Source organism: Pundamilia nyererei, unplaced genomic scaffold (assembly GCF_000239375.1).
Source record: "Pundamilia nyererei isolate P.nyererei 1_Seehausen unplaced genomic scaffold, PunNye1.0 scaffold00107, whole genome shotgun sequence".
NCBI lineage: Eukaryota > Metazoa > Chordata > Actinopteri > Cichliformes > Cichlidae > Pundamilia > Pundamilia nyererei.
In genome coordinates this window covers 4,971-25,761 of record NW_005187508.1, presented here as the reverse complement: position 1 = coordinate 25,761, position 20,791 = coordinate 4,971, and the positions used below count along the sequence as shown (strand labels likewise).

The 20,791-nt window shown below is 38.8% G+C and overlaps 2 protein-coding genes across 2 annotated transcripts; one reads left to right on the top strand and one right to left on the bottom strand.

Annotated features, from left to right (window-relative positions):
- The first annotated feature begins 1,632 nt into the window (after nt 1–1,632).
- LOC102210159 (5-hydroxytryptamine receptor 4) lies at nt 1,633–5,918 on the top strand. Its single transcript, XM_005741208.2, has 2 exons — nt 1,633–2,601; nt 5,844–5,918. Exons 1-2 carry the CDS (start codon nt 1,633–1,635, stop codon nt 5,916–5,918), a joined length of 1,044 nt encoding a protein of 347 aa, XP_005741265.2.
- A 3,208-nt stretch (nt 5,919–9,126) lies between these two features.
- On the bottom strand, nt 9,127–18,429 carry adra1d (adrenoceptor alpha 1D). The gene is made up of 2 exons (XM_005741071.2): nt 17,157–18,429; nt 9,127–10,508 (listed from the first exon to the last, which is right to left on the bottom strand). Exons 1-2 carry the CDS (start codon nt 18,109–18,111, stop codon nt 9,958–9,960), a joined length of 1,506 nt encoding a protein of 501 aa, XP_005741128.1. The 5' UTR covers nt 18,112–18,429; the 3' UTR covers nt 9,127–9,957.
- Nucleotides 18,430–20,791: the final 2,362 nt, after the last annotated feature.

The window sequence follows — 20,791 nt, the reverse complement described above, 5'->3', positions numbered from 1 at the left end:
TGTGAAGATAAAAAATAAAAATACATAATCCTTCACCAGGAATAATATAAATCAACTGACAGATCATTTTGTGCTAGATAGGACTATTATCAGACCCAGATGCAAATATATAGCTGTTGCACAAATGATTATAGGCTGGAAGTACAATAAATAGAAAAATGAGAGAATGAAAAGATCAAATGATGCGTTCAGGGCCGTGAACATGACTCTTCCTACACCTTTTAGCTGAATGCTGAACTGCCTTCTATTTCTTTGATGAGGTAGGTGCTACAGTAAAACTGCTTTTCCAGAATAAATGGTCAACAGTGCAAATAAACAGACTTTCTGATACAGCAAAAACCAGTACGGACATAAAGGTATATAAAATTGTACTATAAAAAGTTGAGAAGTTGTTTTTTTAACCCACTAATTGCAGCAAACAAAAGGAGACTTTAAGAAAAATCATTATCAAAATGGTCTAAGTAGTAGTAACTTACTACTGAAAGTTAAAGCAGCTGAGTTATGTGTGGTATCACTTGTTGTGTTAATCTGTACAGTAATGTGCATAAAGACCAGGAACTCCTCATTAAGATAAGCTCTGTGACCTCAGCACTTATTCAAGAACTGCGTCCCAACTGTCTGAAGAACAGCGCTTTCTAATTTTGTTTTGCGCCTCTTAACTTTTTTGGTTCTGTCATAATTTAATAATAATTTAAATAATATATTTTCTAGTTATGATTATATTCTTTTTTTAGTTATCATATTCTTTATCACAAATGCTAAAATACACAGTAAGTAACTTTTTCAGCAACTCAGGTTCAGATTTTCTCAATTTGTGACTAATTAGAGACTAATATTCAAAGTTATCATCATTTCAACTGAAACGTGACATTAACTTTTTTTTCCTTAAGTGCTGATGATTTGTAATTTTATAATGCACAATGGCCTTGTTCTATATAACAAGTAATTCAAGTTGCAGTATTTACAGTGTTGATGGGTATAAAATGGTTTCACAAAAGGTGTTTTGTTTAATTTTTAAAATGGGTTGGTCAAGAACCAGATAGAGGGGAGCATTGGAAATAAATATCAGTCCAAACAATGTCTTAATACCTCTTACCTCGACATGGATTACAAGACATGGTTGCACTGTAATACTGTAATTTTGCTTGTTTGTGACTCTAAATCCGCCTACTTTTGGAGAATTTGGAGAATTCACTTCCCTCTGAAGGTACCGGTATTCAAACTATTGTCTGATGCATTAAGCCTTTTTTTTTAATGTCCAGTCGTGATTTTGTAAATAAATTATAATATAACCTTTCAATCATTATAACAACATCTGTGTTGATTAGAAGACCACCCGGTATTGTTAGCCACAGCAAGCAAAGAGATTGTGTGTAAGATACGCCCTCTGCTCTGAGAACAAGCTTTTCAGGCCCATGGTCTCTTGTGATTTATATGGCAAACCAAAGTTCACTGTTCAAAGATTTACTGATAAAAAGTAGCCCCGGAGCTGCATTTCAGCCTGAAACAAATAGGATTCTGGGTGGTTTGTCCACTTTTTCATTGTTAATGTGCCATAGAGTGGTGCTATGAAATGCCTCGAAGTAATTATTTCCAATTCTCTCTGTATGTTTTGACAGGTTTGATTAGGCCATGGATAACAGCACCTTGGGATGGCTTGGAGATGATAACACATCTCTTCAACTTGAACTTCAATCGTGTACTTTATTGAGGCATCGGGTCTCTCGCATTTTCCTGTATGCTTTCCTGTCGGTTGGCATCATCTGCACAGTTGTGGGCAACTTCCTGGTGGTCTTGTCCATTGCTTACTTCAAGCAGCTGCAGTCCCCCACAAACTGCTTCGTCATGTCCCTGGCAGTGGCTGACTGCCTAGTTGGCCTTGTAGTGATGCCTTATAGTATGATTCGAACTGTGGAGGGGTGCTGGTACTTTGGTTCTCTTTTTTGTCGGATACACTCTAGCCTAGATGTTATGCTCTGCACTGCCTCCATATTTCATCTCAGCTGCATCGCCTTCGACCGTTACTATGCTGTCTGTAACCCTCTAGTTTACTCGTTAAAGATGAGCCACAGGCGGGTAGCTCTCCTCATTGCTGTATGTTGGCTTGTCCCCATACTCATTTCCTTTGGCCCCATTATGCTAGACCTTCATGTTGCTGGTGTAGACATGGTGATTCCTAAAGATTTATGTGTGTTCTTGGTCAGTCGCATTTATGCTGTCATGGCTTCTTTAGTAGCCTTTTACCTGCCCATGGCAATCATGCTAGTAGCCTACTGGAAGATCTTCAAAGCTGCCAAGCGGCAGGCCAGGCAGATCAGTGCCATGGAAAGCCAGATGGCTGCTGGAGTGGGTAAAGACTCAAGCAAGAAAAAAAGACACAGGAATGCCATGAAGAGGGAGAGAAAGGCAGCAAAAACTTTAGGTATCATCATGGGAGTTTTTCTCATCTTCTGGATGCCCTTCTTTACTGTCAACATCGTGGACCCGTTCATTGAATACAGCACAGAGGTGGTCCTCTGGGATCTCTTTCTGTGGTTAGGGTATATCAACTCATCCCTAAACCCTTTCCTGTATGGTTTGTTCAATCGCTCCTTTCGGAGGGCGTTCCTCATGTTTATGGGCTGCAGGGTATGCCTGCCCGGATCATCCCCAGGGATGGAATTATCACATACTCGAAAAGAGGCAAATGAATGTGCAGAGCAATCCTAAAATAGTATCTATAAATGTAGGTGTAGATATTTCAACAAACAGTGAGGGCTACATTTTTTTAAATCAACAACATTACTCTCGGACTACTTCAGCCACAGTTTCTGTTAACAGCAAGGCAAAATATGCTTAAAACTGAAAGAATATCATTAACTGTGACCTGTCCACTAATGAGGGTGGGTTTAAAACTATGCCTTCAACCATTATGTAAGAATTTGTTCCCAGCCTATGGGTTCATTTTCAAAAAAAATTACATTATTCATTTTTCTTGTTATTATTATTACATTTGTTTCAAAAGGATTTACAAGAGGAAAAATGAGCAGATCATAAAGTTAAGTAAGAGTGGGAACTGTGGGAAATAAGCAGTTAGACGTTTTGGCTAACTTATGTGAATTGCTCTGTCCTTAGAAGATCCTCTGTTGAGTGTAAGGAATGTGTAAATGCAGTAATGATGATGGTACAATTCCCAATGAGTAGGCAATGTGAAAGGTTAAAGTGTCAAAAGCTGCCTCTCCAGGGTTTGTGTTGAACTAAAACTAACTACATCCTAGGTGCTGACCATTCCCATATTTATTCTTAAATTTTAAAGGTCTAAACAATAGGCCAAAGCTTTTAAATTTGTGGTAGTACTGTTTTTCATCTAATAAGAAAGAGAACCAAAAGATACCTAAATTAGAGGTTTTATGTAAGAGTAAACAATTCCCAAGATCTAAATGGGGGAAAGTTTGGAAGATTTGTGAAGCAAGACTTGGAGAAGCAAGTTGAAAGGAACAGATGAAACTTCACTTCAGCAACATGCAGATTTAAACCTCAGGTAAAGGTAAAGCTTTTTGATGTTTATAAATTTGCTCTTCTTTGCTCAAGAATGTGAAACTATAGTGATAAAATTCACTGACATTATAATAAACTCAAGATAAGACTGGCTAGCAAGAACTGACTGAACTGACTGGCAGAGAAGCAGGAATTCACACCAGTTTGAATGTAAGCGGAAGCAAAAATAATATGAAAAACAAAGAGCACAGCACAAATTTGGATGTGTCTTTTGTTCCGCTTTTGCTGGTATTTGCAGTTTGTATAATTCTGCAGCACAATATTTACAATAGCTACTTACACTTACACCCTGAGAGTTTTGATATAAATACACATTACATGATTTTATAAATTTGATGTTTATTAGATGTTGTGCTTGACTTTTTCTCACTGTGTGGTCCCTGTAGGACAGCTACAATATTAAACCTTACCTGCTGATACAGCTTCAAGTGACACTTCAAGACATTTAGTCAGAAATATTGTTTCATAAAAAATGACCTTTTTATGATTAAAATAAATACTTTTACTTACCTTGTTTACTTACCTCCATCACTGATACAGATGCAGTGAAATCTCAGTTTAAGATGGGACAGGAAGAGAAACAGATTTAAGGTAATTAAATACACTATGTGAAAAAAAACAAAACTACCGGGCCACACCTCCTAATTATTATCATTAATGACATGTTTTCCTATGTGATACAAATGCTTTTAAGGAACTAAGTCTGCGTGCCCTGTCCCAAATACTTTGATCTTCTGTTATTTACTGGATGTGTTCAGTAACCTCTGGTTAGCACATTTTGTGAGAGCTAGAAAATGACAATATGACTTATGACAAAGGAACATTTGTAGTAAACCTTTAGTGTCAATATGTTAATTTCTAATCCTGTCAGTGTTTTTATTTGTGTTGCTCAGAAATTGAATTGAAAGCACTCTATCATATGGTTTCATCACTGTATAATATTGGATGTGATGATGTGCTATGGCTTATCATTACAGCTGTTAATATGTTGATGCAAATATTGGGGTGGCCTTTACAGTGTAACCCAGACCGATACATCAACCATGCAGTAAATCCTGCACATAAAAAGTGACTACAGTGTACAGAGTTCATTCTGTGTGTGCTGTGTTAGGTCAGCCTGTGGAAATATATTGGTCGGGTAAACTTGAGACTTCATGTTGCTCGAAGGTCAGTGTGATTGATTATCTGTGCCTTACGAGGGTATTATGAAGTGTATGCTCCCTCTCACCCACTGTATTTGGATAGGTTTTGGGACACTCTGTCCACAAAGACCTCAAGCGGGGAGAGAAGATGAAAATGTAATAGTAATGACAGTGACAGTGAAAAATATGTAGAATGTAAAATAAGATTTGAACTGTAATGCACATTTTTCCCCAAGTTGTACACTTTTGCTTTTTCCAAAGTGAAGAAATGTAACTTTGTGAACAACTTCTCTTCTAAGCCATATTAAGATTAAGATTTATTATATTGAGAAACACTGGATTATATAAATCAAACCAAGTTATCACATAATATACACATTTGTGAACACTTACATGAAATTTATTTAGATGCATCATAAATTACAAGATTTTTTTTTACTTTCTAACGTTGACATTATGTGAACAAATGGCAGATAAATACATAAGTAAACCCATCCTTTAAAGTAATGATACACAACCTGTAGTAGCCTGTGAACTACAATATACACAGCAGACTTTTCACAGTGTGTATAATAACCTCTTCTTCTTCACCCACCTCCACAGGCTGATGCAGACACAGATGGTCTTGAAACACACAGAAGAGACCTCATTGGACCACGGACTCAATGCTCCACAATGCATCAGCAGTGCAAAGCAAAAAAGCTGTGTCCACTTGATCTCAGCTAAGGCAGCCGTTTTAAATGCTGGTTGTTTCTTTAGTTGTTATTCATTAGGAAACACAGTTTACTGCACCCATGTTTGATTTTTGAAAATCCAAAGTTTAGCACATGAATTCCTATCTGATCGTAACATTATATTGTAGATAACAGGTGTTTAAACAGAGTCACCAAGTTTCCTGCAGTAAGTAAATGTACAAATTTCCATTAATAAAGAGTTAGCAGATTGTACCACATTCAGTATGTGTTTTGTGGTGGTAGATTTCTGAGGATTTGAATGGTGGTTTGTAATGAGCTCACAGTGGAAACTAGAATTTTAATCTTAAGTGTGTATGCAATATTTTAATATACCCTAACTTTCCATTTATTATTACTTCCATGGATACAAGTGTAATGGAACCTAAACACGTTGTTTCCATTACCAAAAACTGCTTGCTGGGGTCTGGAGTCAATGTACATCTTAATTACTGTGTATGTTCTTGCAGACAGTTTACTCATTAAATATGTTAAACCTGTCATGTAAAAGGAAGCCTTCTTCATTTCTTTGCTACAACCAAGTTCCTATCATGTTTAATCTAACTTGCATCTGCACTGTTCAAATACATCCTCACAGCAAGCTGTTCTACAACTTACCAGCACCAGAAAGGTTTTGATAGATGACAGCAAATTCAAAAAACCTAATGAAGCACTTTTTTTTGGCCAATAATGTTATTTAATTCACTGCTAATGTTACAGTAGCACAATCATAGTGGGAACTCCTTTAAAACTCCTTTTATAATTTCGGATACCTCAGCCTTTTCTCCTTGTTTCCCTTCTGGAAGAATGGTTTAATGAGAGCCACGCTTACACTGACGTTGACATGGATCAAATGAAGGGCCAGATGTATCTCTCAGGTCCTGTGTCAGGTCTTTGTTGGATGGCTTTTTTTTTTTTTTTTAATCAAGGTCTTTTTTTATTGAACAAAAATTATATTTAACAAATATTACAGCAGTATTAATAAACAGTTTTTCTTCTTTTCCCCCCATACCTATCCAAAACAATGCAACCAAGGCGCAGCCAGTTATGCTGGATGTTTTTTGTTTTTTTGTCTGCTTCTTAAGGACATGACTTTCAGATAAATTTCTTTTTTTATACACCATTTGTCCAGTTTCCTCACATTTCTTTTAAAAACACACTACACACCATGCTGACATGTGTGACGTTTTAGGCAAATAGCCCCACTGACTCACTTCATTGATGTAAAATATTATTTTATATCTGCCAAACTGTGTCATCGTTACTATTTTTTGTAAACTCACCTACAAAATTGGAAACAAAAGATATGTGTACCGCTGGTAATAAAGCACCTAAAGATATAATAAAATTATCTCTGGTTCTTTGCTAAATTGTCTTTTATGTGTAAACCCAACACTGGTTCATCCTGTGAATTAGGTGCCTTTTTGTACTTGAATGATTCATAGGTCAGTGCAGAGTGATTTATAGCTGTCAGCCTGTGTTTGTTATCTTTGGCATTTTTTGTAGATTCAGCTAAAATGGGAATGGGAATACATGTTGTGTTGTTTTTGATAGGCTGCTATTAACAAAGTCAAGTCCAGTTTAAGAAATTGCAAGAAGAAAGAGAAAGTGTACTTTATTGGTCCCCGTGGGGAAAATCGCTCTCTGCATTTAACCCGTTCACTCAGTGAAGCAGTGGGCAGCCATTGGGCGCAGTGTGTAGGGACGGTACCTTGCTCAGGGGTACCTCAGGGTAGCTGTTCAGGGGAATCGAACCCCCGACCTTCCGATCATGGGGCCACCACTCTACCTACTGAGCTATCCCTGCCCCAAGAAACGTTTATATGACCACATAAAACAGGGGTGTCCAAACTGCGGCCCGCGGTCCATTTTTAATTGGCCCGCAAGTAATTTTATAAATAGAATAGAATATGGCCCGCACTTTGGCCCGAACTTTTGGTTGAGTGTATTGCACTTCTTAATTTTAACACCAGGGGGCGCTGCTGTTGATCAAGGCAGTTGCTCCACCAAAATGGACAATCACAGAAGAAATTTACCCCAAGTTACTAAACATGGCAGAACCAAAGAAGCGAAAGGTAGAAAGTGAGTGCAGAAAATTTCAGACACGGTGGGAGAATATTTCTTCAAAGAATTCAAGGGGAAGTGTGTCTTTTGATCTGCACTGAAACTATGGCAATTATGAAAGAGTATAATGTACCACATCATTATGAAACCAAACATCAGGCCTATGCATCCTACACTGGTGCTGAGCGAGAGCAGAAATTAAAGCAAAGGGTAGCTCTCCTGCAAGGTCAGCAACAGTATTTTTTTCGTGCTCAAATTATCCAGGAAAAGGCTCCAATAGCATGAGGTCGCCCAACTCATTGCAAGAAATGGCAAGGCTTTTTCAGATGGAGACCTCATAAAACACGGCCTCGTTAAAGTCACCGAAATAATGTGCAGGACTTCACCAACGTCAGCGTGTCCAGAAATCCAGTTGTGCGACGCACTGAAGACTCGTCAGCCAACATTAAACTGCAACTGTCTGATAAAGCTGTGCTTTTGATTTTTACTCCATCGCATGAGATGAGAGCACCGATGCCACAGACACCGCACAGCTGCTAATTTTTTTCGGGGAGTGGACGAGAGCACGAGCGCTTTAGGTGAGTAAAAAATATATTCCACAGTACCCGTGGGTTAATAAGCATGCATGTGCAGGTACACATGCTTCAAATATCTATAATGCGCATCAATTATGTCACTACCCTGCTTTTGCGCACCACTTTCTTTATATGCACAGCGCACGCACACGTAGTCAGCTGATCTCATCTGACGCAGATCTGCTCCTTGATCAAGTGACATTTTTCCGGATTTTTAGCAGAGTGGCGTCGGATCAGCACCGCAGCTGGATGGCCCGATTTACATACCCAGCGCAGCTGATACTCACCAGAATAATTTACTAAAATTATATGGACTCCTGTTATTAAGTCCAGTTCAGTCTGTTAATGTTGATAATCGTTTCAAACGGACGTAGATGTTTTGCTAAGCCTAATAACTTAAATAACAAACTTGAAATGTACCCGTCCCATTTTCCCCTTTATTGTTTATTTTCCTGTGCTGTAAATCTTCTGTCTAAGAAGAAATCTGAGGCTGCTGTTCTGAGAATGAGCTACCAAAGCTTTTTCTGAATAAATCAATAAAGATTAATTTAGGGAAAGCTGTGATGAAGGCAGTTTTGTCTTTAATTATATTCAACAATATAACACATTTGACCACTTTTAAGTGATTTTTCTAACTTTAATACAGTAAAGTTAAGGTTATATACCTAATTTCTAGTAAGGCTTCTAACAGGAATCAACTGTGGTTTATTGGTCTTCATGGAGTTGCTCCCTTTCTCTCTATTAATGTGCACTGCCTCCAATTCCAGATTTATGAAAGTGTGTTTGTGCTTTCCTGAAATCTTTTTGTATTTCTTTTTCTTTTTGTAATTTGTATTTCTCAGTCAGTAGACATATTCTTACTGCTGTTCTGACCGCTTTCATTAAATGCAGGTGTTAATTTATTTCCAACAGATTCACTTCTACTAAAAACCAGTCATCCCAAAAGCATTTAGCTTTACTTAAAGATGAATAGGTGCACAAGGTAAAACAACCAAAGCAACAGTGACATCTTCTGGATGAAGGAGATATTTTTCTTTAATCATGAATCAAATAACGTAACGTAACTGGAAGGCATAAAACAATAAAGAAATTATTGTCTCCACATTTTTTCCTCTCCTACATTTTTTGCCTTTCATCTGATAAACATAAAACCCCCCCAAAAAACACAACTTGACATTACTGTTCACTTGCCAACGTTGGCCACTCGTCTTTACAATGCCTTGTCAAAAAAAGAAACAGAGGCGCAGATTAATGATCATAATTCAATATGAAATTTTACATTTGATTAAACTGTGGCACCAACACAAAAATGCACTTGTGATTTTACTTTCGCGGAGATTGAAAACTTTGTTTCGGTACAGGTATTTGTTCTTTTGCTTCTTTGTCTTTTGTTAAATCACAAAACATGCCAACCAAACCATTTACTCTCAGTCTTTATCACACAGTGTGAGCTGGCTAACATTTAAAGACATCAAAACTGCCTGATACAAAACTGTAAGAAAAACATACAACAATACTAATTATCCAGCCTTATCTTAACTGTCTTTCCCAAAATATTACATTCTTAAAACTTGCCAGCTGTCAGCTGTAGGCTATGAAATCTTCACATCCAGTGCCTTCAAGCGAAAAAGTATTAAGTCCCAACTTACTGCTTATTTCGCACCCATGTCCCAAATGTGTCATTTGGGACATAGCAGTTCGCTAGAAGTTTCATCCAAATAAACATGGTGGGACCCACGTGATTGGGATAAGGGTTTCTTTTTTTTGCCTGTTTGTGCAAGGATCAACCCATTATTCTCAGCTTTAATCGTGCCTTGATTCTTTGATATTATGCATTATCACAGTCTTTCTTACATGTCGGTCCAATATGGCCCTTTGAAAATAAATAAAAGCCTCTTTGGTGACCGTCTAAATGTCAGTCTCTTTCAGGCCATAGCATTCTGCCAGATCATAAAACTGATAGCTACTCTGCTCACAAGAGTTGTAAATCCCCATAGACACCGTGTCCACCGTTTCAATTCGACCAACAGCAGGTGTGTTGCATTTTCCCGTCCCTCCCTTAATTTTATTTGACAGATTATTTACTTTCTCTTTGAGCTGGAAGGAGGACTTTCGCAGTGGTGGAAACAGACTCCATCTCTTGAAACCTAGTGCATGTCCTTTTCTTGTGTGTAGCAAAGAGCTGCCGCAGGATTCGTGCACAGCGTAGCCAGGCTTATAATCGCCTCTCTGATCCCTTGTCATTCCCTTGACAGCAGTCCGCCATCTCTGGTCATAGAAGCGGCGAAGGACCCTACGTTTCTGGTAACACTGGCACTTGAGGAGCCTGGTGAAAGCCCGCTGGAACTCTTTACTGGAGCAGGGGTAGATAATGGGGTTGATGCAGCTGTTGAAGTATCCCAACCAAAAGATCACCTTGAACACAGTTTCAGACGGTTTTAGTGCCGGGAAGAAGGAACCTGAAAGGAGATGAAGCCATCAGGAAGATGTGTGAGTTACCATAAAGTAAATGAACAATATAGAACAAATATTTTCGCAAATATCCTACAAAGAGCCGCTGAAGATAAAAGTTAGTACTGTCAGAGAATTTATACACATGCAAAATATATAAATTTAATAAATATGAATGATTTTTACAGTTGGATGCTGTATATCATTTTGTCAGTCAGGTTGGATACTAAATAATAATAGGTAAGTAATAATAAAGCAAAATAATTATATGGAATAATCTTAATTTAACAAAGATATATATATACTGCAAGAAATGCACACATCTATGCACAGCTGTGATATACTATTATGTTATGTGTATATGTATTTGCACTCTGACGGCAGGATCTTTTTAATGATTTATTGTGCACCTGCAGGTTTGTTTTTTTTGCTTATGTTTGTTAATAGAAGCAAAGGAGGTTCTGACATTTTAAGGGCAGATATTTATAGAACATGCTTCACCCACAAGCCTCAGGGCACAGAACTTTTTTTCTTTTTGCTTGAATACCATGCACAATGAAAGCAGATTTTTCTGGTACTTACAGATTTCTTGAATGGATTTAACTGATGTTAACTGATTACATGAAATGTGCCAACACAATATTAGATGGGCTTTTTCCTGTGATGGAAACTCTCGCTAAAGGGGTCAGGTGAAACATACACATTGTTATTAAAAAATGTTTTTTCCATGCTCCAAGGACACACACCAGGCTTAGCACAATGATTCATAAAAGTTTTGAAATGTTCCATTTAATGCAAGCACATCGTCTTTGTTTCTGCTGGTGTTTCTGTCTGTGTTTGTTATTGGTTTTGCCTGATGTGAAATACTGGAATGGATAACCTCTAAATATTCAATTTATCAACTCTATTTAGAATAATGGAAAATGAAGGGAATTTCTATTATTTCTTGTAGTGGGGATTATAGATATTTAAGAAATATGGAATATATGGAAGTTTTCTAGCTTTTGTGCATATGACATTACACACTGGTAATTTAACAAATGAGAACATTAGAGTTTTTCATAATGAAAATTGCTTTTTGCACAGATGACTAGCAGCACAAGGCATTTTGCTTTGCTCATATACTCCCAATGCTATTTTTAGTACAATAGTCCGATGACACCCTTATTTTTCAGAGGAAGCTGCTTTTCTCTCTTTCTTTACCGTTATTCTTCTTTCTCTCCAGGCCTGGGATTTAACATGGCATCGAGCCTGGACACAGAGGCAACCTTTAACAATGCTATGATGTCAAGTCTGCACTGATATCCCAGAAATCCTTTTTTTTTCTACTTAGTACTGCACAGAGGCTTGTGTGTAATGCTCAGAGTTGCTCTGACATTACTGACCACTAAACAGAAAGAATGCACTTATATTAAAAGAAGTGGATGATGAAACAAAGTTGAGACTTTCTTCATAGTCTCATTTTGCTTTCATCACTACCCACCCAAATTCACTCAGGATTAAAGACTTAGGTTTATTAATTTATTAGGGGGAGGGGTTTTTTTTTTTTGAATTATGTCCCTAAAATGACATCACCTTTAGAGGCAGGCAGCAAGTGATTCACTGCTCTGACGCACAGCCAAAACACCATGACAACAGGTATATTTTTTATGTATTTGTTTTATTGCTTCTGAGATGGCAATCTTTTTTCATTTGTGTATTTTGTATATTAGTGTATTTTGTTTTACGCTTTTCTAAAGCTTAAACTCAACATATGGCCACCAACAGCTAAGATATACAGACACTGAAAAACTTGAAACCTTAAAAGTGAGGGGATGGAGGTGCCCTGCTATGCTGTGTGGATGTTGGGCAAAGGCATTTTGTTGGCATAGTTGATTTTTGTCCACTTGTGCCCTCAGATTCATTGCAAAAAAACACAGCTGCTCATAATGATCACCTTTATTTGTTCCAGTATGACCATTCTTCCATCAATAAGGGTTGTCTGAATGTTTTGACAAGAAAACAATGTGAATTGTATCTGTGCAGGCTCTCGGCCAGCCAGATCAAGATAGTCTTGGGAGCTTGAAAACGAAGGTAACTGGATTTAATTAGGTTTGTGAAGATCTTGTCCAGTTCTAAAAACAAATGTTGGCAAGCCCCAGATATTTAACCTCCAGTGGGGGTTGTGGCCTTTGGAGATGGTGCTGAGGGTCATGAGGTCATTACTTGAGCTGAGGTGTGAAAAAAGGCGTGGGTCATTGCCATACTGGGGGTCAAGCGTGAAACTAATATGAGACCTTGCCCCACCCTGTGAGGTGATCTTCTGAGGTCAGCTGAAGCAAGGTGTGAATGGGGGTTGAAATGCCTGGGAGGGGATCTCAAGAATGCATTGGAGTTGGCTGACAGTGGGAGAGTATAGCCAAAGAAACTGAACACTTATGAGAGATTTTAAACAATTTATCACCACGGTCAGAACATCAAATGAAGGAATACCCGTTGTCAAAATTGTTTTTGTACTCAGGTATACTGCCAGTGGTCTGCAAAGTCTATTTCAAAGAGTGATATAGTTTTATTCTGGAAAAACATGGCCGCCCAACAACTTATTAAGACACTCAATAAGTTATATGGTTCAAGTATAACCACTGAAAAACTATTTGGCTACTTTACGCTCTGGTCAAATAAGATCTTCAGCTTCACTGACAGAAAAAACCAAAACCAAATAAAGACGACTGCATATGGACTCTAAGCCCCTGTCCACACATACTTGGATATTCTGGAAGACATAAATTTTCTTTGCATTTGTGACCTTTCCTCTACTTTTAAACAGCATTTTAGGCCACTGAAAATGGGCCTTTTGAAAACCTCTTCCAGCCTGAAGATTTTCAACAATGACGTTTCTGTATTAATATGTCAACAAGGAAAACAAGGATGTTATCTTGGAACATCAAAGATGTGCGCCTGTATTTCAGTTTTTGATGTCAGACTGCTTGGTTTTGCTGTTTTTTCATGTGTTTTCACATTGATGGAGATTTTGAAAACAAAAGTGGAAAATCCCTGTATTAAAACGTACCTGTGTACAAATAGAGGATGCCCTCTGCACTTACTCACTTAGTTTCATCATAATATCTAAAACATTTTTCTGGACTTTGTTCTTTGGACTTCTGTCAGAATAATTGAGTGCTTCCCCTTTTTGTACACATTTCTAACTACTATGATTGATTTATGGTATGATATTAATGACCAAATGACATATTATCATAATACAAAACTGCAAATATTACAGACTGTAGCAATAGTAAATGTTTACTAGTAGTTAACATTAGTTGTAAAATTTTAGATTTTCTGATTGCTCGTCTCCCGTTACTTTCCTGCTTAATCAAATCTGCTTGTGAATCACGCCCGGAGTCCACAACTAATTTAAATATTTTAAAATGGGTCATCACTATCAAATGCCCCCCACAATAACGACTATCACAAGAGGGGCTAATAATAAGGTGTAGCTGAGTATTTACAGCAGCATGACTGTGTGTATGTGGTTAATACAATACTTTCATGATGATGAAGGGGCCAGTCACACAGCATAACAATGGGTTTTGTTAATGTGTTACTGAGATGTTTTAACAGACTTTGGACAGTAGAGGTCTCTAGCTCAGATAATTTATTGGTCAGAATCGCAGACAGTAAAAGTAGCTAATGTTGTGTCACGTTTTGAAGACCTGAGATGAGCATTTACCCCAGCTATCTTGGTTGCAAAAAAAAATGTATGTGACTAAGATTGGTGGGTCTGACTGGTAAACCACATGCCTAATGACATGCGGTTTTTGTTGTTAGCCGATAAATATGTAGTCTCATACCACAAATTAGCTACAATTTTTTAAAAATGGCATGACCAAGAATTATGAAACAATTACAAAATATTTTTTAATCCAAAACGAGTGACTGAGTCCATAAACTCAACAAGAAACTCTTTACAGACGTCAAATCAGAACAATGTCCTCACATGGTTTTCAGTAGGACCAGAAGTCCTTTTGCAACCACAGCTATCGCCACCTGTTGGCCTTCAGAGAGACTGCAGATTTTTTGTGCACTTCCTCATTTACAACAACCAATTTCAGTCTATTAAACAATAGTGGGTGAACATATTTAAAATCAGTTGTGCATTTTTGAAAAACAAAAAAAAGCATTTTCTGCTAAGCCTGAAAGAAGAACTAGTTAATTATACCACCTCAGTGGTCGTGGTTGGCTTTTACAGAGGGAAAGAAACGGCCTTAAACAGAAATCTGACAGGCCATTCCTCTTTATTTCATCAGTTTCTGGCAATATAAAATGGGTCTGGTGTGCTAATATAGGTTGAAATGAGTCAGAGGATTCCATCTAGATTTGGATCATCACACAGAAAAGTCCTGATTGGTATAAGATGAGCTGAACGTACAGCTCTGCCTTTCGGCAAAAAGTTACCTATTAATGTCTGTCTCTGCGATGGACCAACATCACCGTGTCTGACTGACCGAGTGTAGGTTAGCAAGCGGTGCTAAGGCCCCACACTCATCTGTGAGTGGTTTGGGAAATAAAAGGCAGCCACCCATGGGGATAAATTGACAGTGTAGAACTTTATTGATCCCTGGTGGAACTTAATGTTTAAAAATACTTCCTTTGAGGAGGCCTGAGGTCATCTCTCAAAGGGTTTTTGCAAACCAGATGGCTTACAGCACGATGACTAGATTCTTAGAGTTCAGAGTTTTATTATGCTTTAAAAACCAAATTGCAGGTCATCCATTAATCTACAGCAGACGTTAGTTTAGATAATAGTGTTTTGATAGTCTGACTTCCTTTATCATGCAAATTAGAGACCTTTCTAACATTCACCAGGTATCATAAATAAAAAATAAAACAACTCAAGATAACACCAGACATAATTAATGATCCCTTTTGGCTGAACTGCCTTTGAATGCAGATTTTTAGTGTCACCATTTTAGATTTAAGAGTCTGTATGACCTTTCCTAAAAGCAATAACGTGATCACAAAGTCAAATTATTACAATCATTACAGTAATGTTAATTAAAACTATTATTAGAGACTGCCTTGAGGTGCACAAATTGATTAATAATGTGTGTAATGAAATGTGTACTGACTTTTAACATTTTAAACCTTTAAATCTCATTCCTGTCATTTTTAATCACATGCTGAGGATGGAGTTTGTCTGATTTAGGCATACAAATAAACGTGCCCCTTTCTTTCCCATTAAGTGAATAAAATGATAAGTAGCACCAATTTCATTTCATGCACCCCGTGTGTCCCTGCAGGCTTTGCTCTAATAATTCCAGTCTGTAAAAGGAGAGGTGCAGCAAGAATCAGTGCTGTGTTAGTGCTTTGCCCAGTAAGATACTGGCCATTTGTTCTCAATGGCTCTCACAATCAATTATGTGAAATATATGCAAAATGAAAATCTGTGGTGCCACCATTAACATGTGGCACCAGAGCTCTATTAGTCTAAGCAAATCTAGCCTGAATCCTGCTACGTAGGCACTCTTTATTTATTCAGTTTTGCATTTCAGTCATTCTTTTTGTTGCTAATACCCATATTGCCTCTGTTTGTGTTTTAAGGTGTACCTTTATGTCCAGTTTTGTCTTTAAATTTAAAGCTATTTCCATTTGATTCCACTGTAAAATGTGCTCGTTCGGTTTGATTTATGTGTTGTCATAAAGACTGAATTGGTCACCCTCAGTGGAGGGCCTTTTCAACCATCTGCAGGGGAATAGAAGATCTCTTTGCCTGATTTGAATCTTACATCCCACTCTCTTAGTACCGTAGTCAACTTAATGAATATGCTCAACAATAAAACATAAATGTTTATTCTTGAAAATCATGCCTGTCTGAGTTTTTACCAAGGTAAGTAGCCGCTGGAACTGGTCATCAGTGAAGAATGTCAGTCTGTTATGACTGCTCTTTGAAAAATGTGATATTAGCCATGTGAAGGAATAATTACAGTCATGAAAAAATTACAGGCATGAAAACAAACCACTTTAATGGTCATGTTGCAGAGCTGACCTTTCCTGACAAAAGAATTGGTTTTTGTAGCATTATAGCATCTTAATTTTGATCACTTCCTGGCATAGCTCCCAAAATAAGCTGCGCATGCAATCCAGAACACGCAATTTTCTTATTTTGTTAGGCCAAACGCCAATTTGACAGAGTTTATTAACAGTGTGAAAGGTTTTTCTTAAATTAAAATTCACGGAATTTCATACATTTAGGTTTCCTTTGCGACCAGAATTTCGAGTCTTTTATAAAAGTCTGCGCAGCTGTCAAGAGGAGCCTCTTAGACGCAAACGTTTTCAATCACAGCGTCAATTTCTTATACTGAACACGACCCATTTATTCAGAACGCTTTATTTTGGACCGATGTGCATCTCACACATGATCAGTTCAGGAGTAAAATCATAAATCATAGCAGGCCCGAAACAGGCGTGTTTGTTGCTCTTAAAGATAGAAACTTTTTAAAAGCGCATTTAGGAGAGGAACATTTATAAGAAGTCATATTCTCCGTCTTTGGCAGGAGTCTGGTGGAAATGCAACAGACTGAATCCTATTTTACGCAGGACCCAGCTCATGACCCAGCATGAAATGCTAAGAAACGATTATATAAAAATAAAAGAGATCGATAAATAAAACATACCCATTGGCAGAAAGAAGAAAAAGGGCAGCCAGCAGAGGATGAACATCCCCACCACTATGGCCAGGGTTTTCGCAGCCTTTTTCTCCCTGGAGAACTTCATCAGCCGCACGGAGAGCGAACTTCGAAACGGGTGGTTTTTGCTGCTTTTTGAGCTCGCCGGACGCGCGTCCTCCAGCACGCTGCGACAGTGTATCCGCAGGACCACTTCCATAGACTTATTTCTCTCGCGTTTGACTCCCGCTTCCAGGCTCCGAGTAGTCCTGCGGGCCACCACGTACACCCTAAAATACATGATGAGAATGACCATAAGCGGGAGGTAGAAAGAGAAAAGCGAGGAGAAGAGCGCGTATCCCGGCTCCTCTGTGATCCTGCAGATGCTTTCGTCCACAGGCGGCGGTTCCTTCCATCCCAGGAGCGGACCGACCGAGATCACAACAGATGATACCCACACTAGGACTAAAATAGCGACTGCCTTTCTCTCAGTCATAATACTTGGGTATTTAAGGCAGTATTTCACGCCGATATAACGGTCGATGGAGATCATACAGAGGCTGAGGATTGATGCCGTGCAGCAGAGCACATCCACCGCTGCCCAGATGTTACAGAAAACCCGGCCAAACACCCAGCATCCCAGCACCTCTAGAGATGCAGAGAAGGGCAGCACAATAATGCCCAACAGGAGGTCTGCTATGGCTAAGTTGACAATGAAGAAGTTGGTGACGGTCTGTAACTGTTTGTTGCACACCACAGACAGGATAACCAAAATATTCCCAACAATTGCCACCAAAATAAAAACGGAGAGAAAGATCCCAACGCCGACAACCTGTGAGTCCATTGTGAAGTTCCTGCATGTGGTAATGCTGTCATTTGGTAACATCTGGTCCGAAACAGATCCATTAAAAGAAGTGAAAAACAGCCCATGGTTGCTTTCGTTCCTCAAGTTAGAGTCTGTCATTTTGAAACGCCATAAAGAGAAGTAAGGGAGTAAGTTTTCTGAAGAAAGCAGTGTGACACGCGTCGTTCTCAGTCTCCTTTCATTCTGTCTTTCCAGTAAGGTTGCCAAGCAGCCGTTCACACTGTCAGTATTTATCACGGGTCAAGCGAAGGGAAAGTAAAAGGCAACAAAACTAAATAAAAAAATAAAAATAAAACCGATGGGGAAAAAAGAAGCCCCTGCAAAAACTACATCCACAAAGACTGACTCGTGATTAGTGTTAAACTCACTTAAACGTGTATGTACACAATGTTTAATAAACTATAAAGTTTAGATGCCATTTTTAAAGATCATTACAAAAAACAAATTAGGTAAATGTAAACATATTTCTTCCATGCGACGGGTTTCCACTGCTGGCATCCTTCATAACAAATCCCAGAGTCAGAGCTGGTACAGCAGGTCTGAACCTACTGCACAGCTCCACCCACACCGCAAAAACATAACGATGGGCTCACAGTCTCCACCAGAGAGCGTATATGTGGTCACGAATTCTGCATGATCGCTGCATGTGTACAAGCCTTAAATGCTCCAGTGCTTTTTTATCACCAGGGTGATGATGATGGGCTTATGGGCAAATAAAGTTTGACCAAAGAAACAAACAAAACAAAGCAAAAGGACACGTGTTGGAGGTAGGGGGATAAAAGCTATGTTGTTTATTACTAACCGGTTATTACACACCAGAATAAGCCTCTCTTTCATGCCATAAGTGTAAAACAGTGGCACATCACTGAGATTATCCAAACTGCCACCAGGCACCGACAAACCATACTGACCGGTGTGAAAATCCGAGTGCCTTCAGGCAAAGCGGTAAAGCTTCCCAGTGGCACTGCAGCTGCTTTCTCCAGGCCTGGTGTGCATAGCTGAAGTAGAAAGATGGGCCTGCACAAACCACTAGGGAGCCCAGAGGAGAGGAAAGGTCAAGAGGCAGGGTCACAGAGAGGCCAAACAAACCCTGCATGGAAAACGATCAACCCCAAACTACCGGTCTGTTTAGTGTAGCAACAGAGCGTGTTGTGACACATAGTTAATACATGTCTCCAGGATGAATCTCAAACATGTCTTGGCGAAAAGTAATCAGCAACACCTAAACATACCACACCAGGATGCTGTGGTGTGTGGATTCACATGCATATTTATAGAAGACAGTATCTAGTTTTGCTGGTACTGGAATACTGCTCTCCTGCATGATGAAAGCTTCCTGCTGATAGTGGTATCTACATCATCTTAGATTGAAACAAATGATTGCCTATTTCCAAGTGCCCATCCTGCAGGTGCGTGCAAATTCAGTAGCACTTTCTTTCTTTCACATTTTGTAATAAGAAGTACTGAATCATGCATTGAATGAAAAGCAACTTAGGAGAAACTTCACTAGTTTTCATATCACACAAGGCAGCCGAGCACTCTCAGAGGCCCATAATTACAGCTGAGACCTCTTCAGATTGGTCGGTTTCCACCTCTTTCTTCTTATTAGTTTGAGTGCTCGCAATAGGGCTAAGAGTCCGTACCCATGCTGGAGAAAGGCCATGTGTGTCTGCGTAGCTCAAAAAGCATTAGAGCTTTACCCCCACACCCCCAAAAGACCCTAATGATGATTACACACCAGATAACAAAATTGCTGGATGGATGGATAAAAACTGAAGAGACAACTTTTCTATTCTTAGATCCTTTGTGCTGCAAAAAAAGTGTCAAATTTACCTTAATAACAGAGCCAGTTAGTGAGTGTTGGTGAAAGTTCTCAATGCTTTTAAATTTTTTGCTTCTAAAATACATGTTCATAGAAAAAACACACACAAAAAAACAAGCTGTAAAATAGGTACGGCATGCTTCAGACATGACACATGCCCACCCGTCCCCTCATTTGACCCTACAACACTGAGGCACTGTACTTCCTGTTTTCATACTGAACAGTGGCTCTGGACCAAAATGTGAGGTATGCAGTGTCCAGTATGACGAGTTCAGTTCCATTCATTTCATTTTATGTATACAGTGCTAAATCACAACAACAGTCGACTCAAGGCACTTTATATTATAAGGTAGACCCTACAATAACACAAATACAGAGAAAAACCCAATAATTATTTGACCCTCTATGAGCGAGCACTTTGGCGACATTGGGAAGGAAAGGAAAGGACTAGTCAGAGTTTATAGCTGCTTCAAATTAGATTTCTTCTTTCTCAACGTCATCCCTGCACTCAGCTATAGTTTGAGCTAAGTAGCAGAAATGCTCACCAGAGTTAGTATCACCGTCCCCATCAGTATTTATTTGAATTTGTTCACCATTTCCATGCTAAGGCATGAATGTGATCACAGAAAATATGGCGGTTGGCATTGAGCAGTGAGACTGACTGTCCATCAAACCAAGTAGCTGAGCAGTTTAGATAAAAAGCCCCAAAGCTATATTAGCAACTTGGGTCTAATATCGACTCAGGAGTCTGGCTACGGGCAGCAGCATTTCTGTTTCTAGTCACGGTGAGTCTGCTCAGCTGTCAGAGCACATCCTTTATTATTAAATTTATAAAAAAGAAAAGCTACAATCTCATCCAGCCCACCTGCTCCTCCTTATAAGAGAGCTAAATCCACAGTCATGCAGAACCGACTTTAGACCGCACTAACGCAGGAGATATTTGGACGAGCCTGTTAG